Genomic DNA, 6,838 nt, shown 5'->3' with positions numbered 1-6,838 from the left:
TTTAGAACAAAGCAACTGATTTCATAATTTTACGGTAAGTACCTGACATATTGTATTTGAGTTATATAAAATGTTGAAAGTGAAAAAATATTTGTAAGTGTCTTGAGACTGTCTTAGCCGTTTGAGGGTAAAAACATATTCCTCCTCTGTTTCATTGCGGTTTTCATCTTTTCTGCACAGACATATAAACGTGTGCCTCTTATTGCAATTATATATATTTTTGCGTGAAATATGGATCGTTCTGAGCGTTATTATAAAAAGAAAAAAAAATTGGCAGAATTAACGGATGGAGAATTAATGGAATTCATTGATTCTGTGGAAGTCGAAGACGAAACTTTTAGCAGTGATAACAGTATTGTTGACCCAGACTAAGTCGTTCATAACATTGAGTATAATAACTCAGCTGATCAAGTGATTGAAGAATGCATGAATGAAATGGATGAGGCTGAACATACGGATGCAGTTATCACGTAAGGTATGAATTTATCAAAGAATATCAGTTCAATTGAACTACCAGCAGCTAATTCAACATTAATTCTCGATGAATCAGTTGGTTTGCAAAAACCGTCCACATCCTCAGCGGTCATAACAAATAGACCATTAAAATCAGTCAAAAGTCCCCGATCACCATTGCCAACCGTTGAAGAAAGTGGACCATCAGTTCAACCTACTTCTGGTGGCTTCACTGGAGAAGGTATAAATATAGTTCCTATATTTCTCTTATTACTTTCCTTTGAAACAAATATTCAATCAAGCTCTAACTGCAGTATCGAGTAAAGAGTTGTCGAAAGCGATCTGGCGTAAACGCGCTTTGCGTCTACATGTCAACGAAGTGGCTTTCCGTGGCGATTCATCACTAACGTCGACTGTAAAAGAGCTCCAAACACCAATGGCATTCTTCAATTCCTTTTTCACCTCGGAAATTTTGGAGATGATAGCAAAAGAGACGAACTGTCGTGCTTTAAGGAAAATATTAACTCCACCTTCAAAACCACAAGGCATTATGTTGGAATAATGATATACATGTCCGTTTATCACTATTCAAATATAGACAGCTATTGGGGGCAAAATTCATTTAAACCAATTCAAAACTCTATGCCAATCAAACGATTTATTGCCATAAAAAGGTATTAATCTTTTCAAGAAGAATCGCAAAGAATAAAAAGGGTCCACCGGGCTATGATCCACTCTTTCATATTCGTACATTGGCTAACAAACTAAACGACCGATTCGATTCAGTCCAGAAGTCAGTCAGGCTTTGCGTCGATGTAATGATGTGCAGCACAAAGACGAAGCTCCATCTTCGCCAATATATGTCGTTCATAACATTGAGTATAATAACTCAGCTGATCAAGTGATTGAAGAATGCATGAATGAAATGGATGAGGCTAAAATACGGATGAATTTATCACGGAAGGTATGAATTTATCAATGAATATCAGTTCAATTGAACTACCAGCAGCTAATTCAACATTAATTCTCGATGAATCAGTTGGTTTGCAAAAACCGTCCACATCCTCAGCGGTCATAACAAATAGACCATTAAAATCAGTTAAAAGTCCCCGATGAGGCTAAAATACGGATGAATTTATCACGGAAGGTATGAATTTATCAATGAATATCAGTTCAATTGAACTACCAGCAGCTAATTCAACATTAATTCTCGATGAATCAGTTGGTTTGCAAAAACCGTCCACATCCTCAGCGGTCATAACAAATAGACCATTAAAATCAGTTAAAAGTCCCCGATGAGGCTAAAATACGGATGAATTTATCACGGAAGGTATGAATTTATCAATGAATATCAGTTCAATTGAACTACCAGCAGCTAATTCAACATTAATTCTCGATGAATCAGTTGGTTTGCAAAAACCGTCCACATCCTCAGCGGTCATAACAAATAGACCATTAAAATCAGTTAAAAGTCCCCGATCACCATTGCCAACCGTTGAAGAAAGTGGACCATCAGTTCAACCTACTTCTGGTGGCTTAACTGGAGAAGGTATAAATATAGTTCCCATATTTCTCTTATTACTTTCCTTTTAAATAAATATTCAATCAAGCTCTAACTGCAGTATCGAGTAAAGAGTTGTCGAAAGCGATCTGTCGTAAACGCGCTTTGCGTCTACATGTCAACGAAGTGGCTTTCCGTGGCGATTCATCACTAACGTCGACTGTAAAAGAGCTCCAAACACCAATGGCATTCTTCAATTCCTTTTTCACCTCGGAAATTTTGGAGATGATAGCAAAAGAGACGAACTGTCGTGCTTTAAGGAAAATATTAACTCCACCTTCAAAACGACAAGTGCTGAAATCAGACATTATGTTGTAATAATGATGTACATGTCCGTTTATCACTATTCAAATATAGACAGCTATTGGGGGCAAAATTCATTTAAACCAATTCAAAACTCTATGCCAATCAAACGATTTATTGCCATAAAAAGGTATTAATCTTTTCAAGAAGAATCGCAAAGAATAAAAAGGGTCCACCGGGCTATGATCCACTCTTTCATATTCGTACATTGGCTAACAAACTAAACGACCGATTCGATTCAGTCCAGAAGTCAGTCAGGCTTTGCGTTGATGTAATGATGTGCAGCACAAAGACGAAGCACCATCTTCGCCAATATATGCCAAACAAGCCGCATAAATGGGCCGTAAAGTTGTTTGTGCTTTGCCATACGAATGGCTTTGCCTACCGTTTCGAAATCTACAACACATCAAATATTGTTATTCGTTTATCACAAACAATTCCCGATTTCGTTCCACACATACTCTACTTTGACAACTTCTATACATCATTGCCTCTGTTGGTATATTTGCGAGCTCGTGGAATTTACAGTTTAGGCACAGTGAGAGGTAATTGGGTTTTCAGCAGTTTTTGTTGATAAAAGTGCATGATTATATTTTTATTTACAGCTAACCGCATACCAGGTTGCAAGTTACCGACCGACGGCGAGGTCCGCAAAGAGAGTAGAAGTTTTTCCACCGAATACATGACCTCAGCTCAAGGAATCGATCTGAATACGGTTTTATGGACGTATAACAAATGTGTGCGCCTGGCATCTACATATGTTGGTATTGAAGAGCGAATTCTGGTATTTTGAGAGCGAATTCTGATCTGCAAACAGCGAAGGTGTCCCGATATGATAGAAAACAAAAACACTTCATATAATAAACTGTCCGCAAATCATACGCGAATACAATGCTCACATGGGTGGATGGACAGTCTTATGGGTCGCTACCATATTCAGGCTAAAATATTATGATGTGACGTTTTTATCATTTTGTGGATATGGCGGCTACGAATGCCTATATTTTGTACAAATGTGTGCGTGCTGAGAAAGCAAATGATTCCAGCAATGTATCCGAAGAAGAACAACAATACAATCTTCCGCAATTCCGTGAGGAAATAGCTCCTGGTCTTGTTTCTTTCAAAGAAAAAACGGCCTGTAGGTAGACAATCATCTGTGCAAGGTATCGATCGCTCGGTATCTCAACAGCCTAGCCCCTCAATAACTGGAAGAAAAGCTCTTCATCAAGTTGATGATGTTCGATTCGATGGCCAAGACCATTTCCCGATTTGGATGGATAGAAAAGGGAAAAACGGTGCAAATATTGTAAGAAATCAGACACACAAGTCACTTGTTCCAAATGTGACCTTCATTTATGTTCATGCCTCGAAGTCAAATGAAATTGATTAATTTAAAAAAAATTGCCTGAATAACTTATGTTTCCTAATAAAATTGTTCTAAAAACATGTCTACATAATTACAATTTTATTCACGCGCAAACCGGCAAGACCGTCCTGAGACGGTGTTGAGTATTTCTCACATAACAATAATTCCACACAAAATTTTTATCTGAAAACTCAATCTTAAGGATATTTTGCCTATATTTACATGCACACAAAATGTCAGCTTGATCTGAGCATTTTTACGGGTTTGCCCGTTTGAGGGTTAAGTTTTGTGACTTTCTGAAACAGATAACAGAAGATGAAGAAAAAAATAACAGCTTACTCTTTTATACTTTACTACGTCGTTTAAAGTTAATTACCTTCGTATATTTATGATTTCTAATACTTGCAATATTTTCGAAGAGAAGTATGTTTGTTAGTTAGATGAGTCTTTTCCAAAAGAATTGCAGATAATTGCTGCTAGAATAGATTACATATTAATCCTAACTAGTATAGAAATAATTACTTCTATATCACAACAAAAAGATCGAAACATAAAAAAAGATATACCGGCAGGTTCTGCATTTCACTTCCGAGTGAATTTGAGTCAAGTTTGCTTTGAATTCAAATTGGCTCAACCCCTGCCACTCGGAAGTGAATTGCAGAACCTGCCCGAATGTGTGTTGAATTAAGCAATGCACAGGAAAAAATACTAATTTCTTTAAATTAAATATTTACGTGTACGGGGCGGAAAATCAAGTAATGTAATGACATTTTCAATAATCCGCGGAGCTTCTATGGGACGGAGATATATTATTTTCTACTTTTTAGTCCATTTATAAAAGCGTGGTATAATAAAAGGTTTTTTTTTTTTAATTTAATTTTTTGTTTTCTGATCCGGAACGTAAATGAAGAGTGAGGATGGTTTCCCCAACTCGAGAACACGCCACATATAGCTGACGGGGTTCGGAAATTCTCACTCACATTCTCTCACGTTCGCGATCGATAATATTCCAAGTCTAGTTTTGCATTCCTTTATCGCGAGTGAAAAATGCAAACAAATTTATCATCTCTCACATTCGGAATGCGATCGACAAAAAAATTGTCGCTGCTTTTCATTCGCGATCGAAACAAGCAAAGAAATTTCCTCTCACTCGAATATGAGAAGTCCGAGCATTGCCGATGTCGGCCTCTCATAAATAAGAAAAACGATGCAAATAATCCATTCGCAATCACTCAAAACAGCTTATCGCGATAAACTTCGCGAAAAATTTTCAACGACGTTGTATGGGAGATATTTTTCGCGTTTTTTTTGGGTATGCATTTTGTTATGCATTGTACGCTGTATGCATAACAAAATGCATACCTGCATATATGTTCATATGGATATGTAAGTAATGCAAGCAAATGCTTTTCAGTTGGAAGGAATGTGGGAATATGCACAAATATGTATATGAATTATGGTGGAAACATATATGTATGTATCTACATATACGTAAATTACGTACATGCATACGTGTAGTTAAAGTATATTCCAAGCGTACACTTTTCAGTATAATGGTGTATCTGCATGCTATTTTATTATAATGATTGCGTTTATATTTTTATATCTAATAAATGGAACTTAGTGGGGGTAAGATTGACTAATGAGAAAAGTGGGCGCCTGGTGAAGCCTGAGAGTAAAGAAAAGCAGAAAAAACAATACATATAAATTTTTTATTTATTTTAAATGTTTTGATTCTCCATTATAAGGATATTAATAAGCAGGGAACGGATTTTATGGAAATTGCCTTTTTTTCTGCTAAAGAGATAGAGTATATTCGATTAAGAATGTCCACGATTTAGCTTTCCCTGATTCCATGTATACACATTTGATGTTGCCTTTTTTTGCCTTTTTTAAGATATTTGCCTTTTTTTTCCTTTTTTAAGATATTTGCCTTTTTTTGCCTTTTCTACCTTTAAAAAAGTGATTATAGCATTTACAATTTTTTTCTTAAGATTAAAAAATATACACATGCCCATGCGGCTTATAGAAGCGCAGGGACCTCTTGCCAAATTGGTGTTGGAAAAATTCAAAGCCGTTTTCTCAGCTAACGTAGGCTTGGAGACAATAAGGGGTGTGGATAAAATTGTGAAGGGCGAGGAAACGTTCCATATTTAAATTGGGCTCCACTTGTATCAACTTACGTCGAGCGCACATTTAGTACATTCAAGGCTTTTCTTCGCGAAAATCGAATGAAAATGCTGCCCGAAAACTTCAAAATGCATCTTGTGGTTCAATGTTACTACAACTATACGGATTAAAGTTTTATGAGTTAGAAACCCGAAAGGATAAAATAGTCAAAGATTCAAAGTACAAATTTTTCATATAATGAAACTAGTTCATAGTTTTTCTCTTTTTACTTGTAATATAAACATTTCTAAAAAAAATATATTTTTTGATTGTTCTTCGTATTTTCTGTCTTTTTTAGTGCCTTATTTTGCTTTTTTTGCAATACCTTTTTTTTTGCCTTTTCCTGCCTTTTTCACTATTTTATTTTGCCTTTTTTGCCTTTTTTACAATACCTATTGCCTTTTCCTGCCTTTTTCGCTATTTTATTTTGCCTTTTTCAGCCTATTTCGTTACTTTTTTTGCCTTTTTTATAGGTTTTAAGGTCCTAAAAATCCGTTCCCTGTTAATAAGAAACCAAAAATATAAACATGTAAATAGAACATATTCCTATTCTATGTATTACTAGAAGAAAACTCAATAAAACGAAGGTCTGCATTTCATATCCATGCACACATACATATGTATGTAGATATGTGTATCTGTGTATATGTATATGCATGTACTTATACCGGTAAGAGCATAGTTACCCAATTTGCCACAGGGCGAAGACGACGTCGTTACGACGTCGCTCTGGCGAAGTCGTTTTGGTGAACTCGAAACGACGTCGTTACGACGTCGCTTTGGTGAAGCCGTTACGACGTCGCCCTGGTGAAGTCGTTTGGGTGAACTCGAAACGACGTCGTTACGACGTCGCTCTGGTGAAGTCGTTTTGGTGAACTCAAAACGACGTCGTTACGAAGTCGCTCTGGTGAAGTCGTTTGGGTGAACTCTAAACGACGTCGTTGCGACTTCGCTTTGGTGAAGCCGTTACGACGTCGCCCTGGTGA

At 36.5% G+C, this 6,838-nt stretch overlaps 1 protein-coding gene across 1 annotated transcript; it reads left to right on the top strand.

Annotated features, from left to right (window-relative positions):
• Window positions 1-477: 477 nt before the first annotated feature.
• LOC108378027 (uncharacterized) lies at window positions 478-1,015 on the top strand. Its single transcript, XM_017634324.1, has 2 exons — window positions 478-694; window positions 756-1,015. Exons 1-2 carry the CDS (start codon window positions 478-480, stop codon window positions 1,013-1,015), a joined length of 477 nt encoding a protein of 158 aa, XP_017489813.1.
• The last annotated feature ends 5,823 nt before the right edge of the window (window positions 1,016-6,838 follow it).

The sequence above is a fragment of the Rhagoletis zephyria genome, unplaced genomic scaffold (genome assembly GCF_001687245.7).
Source record: "Rhagoletis zephyria isolate East Lansing unplaced genomic scaffold, Rhagoletis_zephyria_1.1 Rzeph_scaffold_13192, whole genome shotgun sequence".
NCBI classification, from domain to species: domain Eukaryota; kingdom Metazoa; phylum Arthropoda; class Insecta; order Diptera; family Tephritidae; genus Rhagoletis; species Rhagoletis zephyria.
The sequence above is the reverse complement of the archived record's forward strand: the minus strand, read 5'-3'. Positions and strand labels throughout refer to the sequence as shown.

What these genes read in the sequence shown, in the direction of transcription:
- LOC108378027 (XM_017634324.1), top strand. Translation starts at nt 478, where the DNA reads ATGAATTTATCAAAGAATATCAGTTCAATTGAACTACCAGCAGCTAAT. An exon ending in TGGTGGCTTCACTGGAGAAG is followed by an intron (nt 695 to 755) that starts GTATAAATATAG and finishes TATTCAATCAAG; the next exon opens with CTCTAACTGCAGTATCGAGT.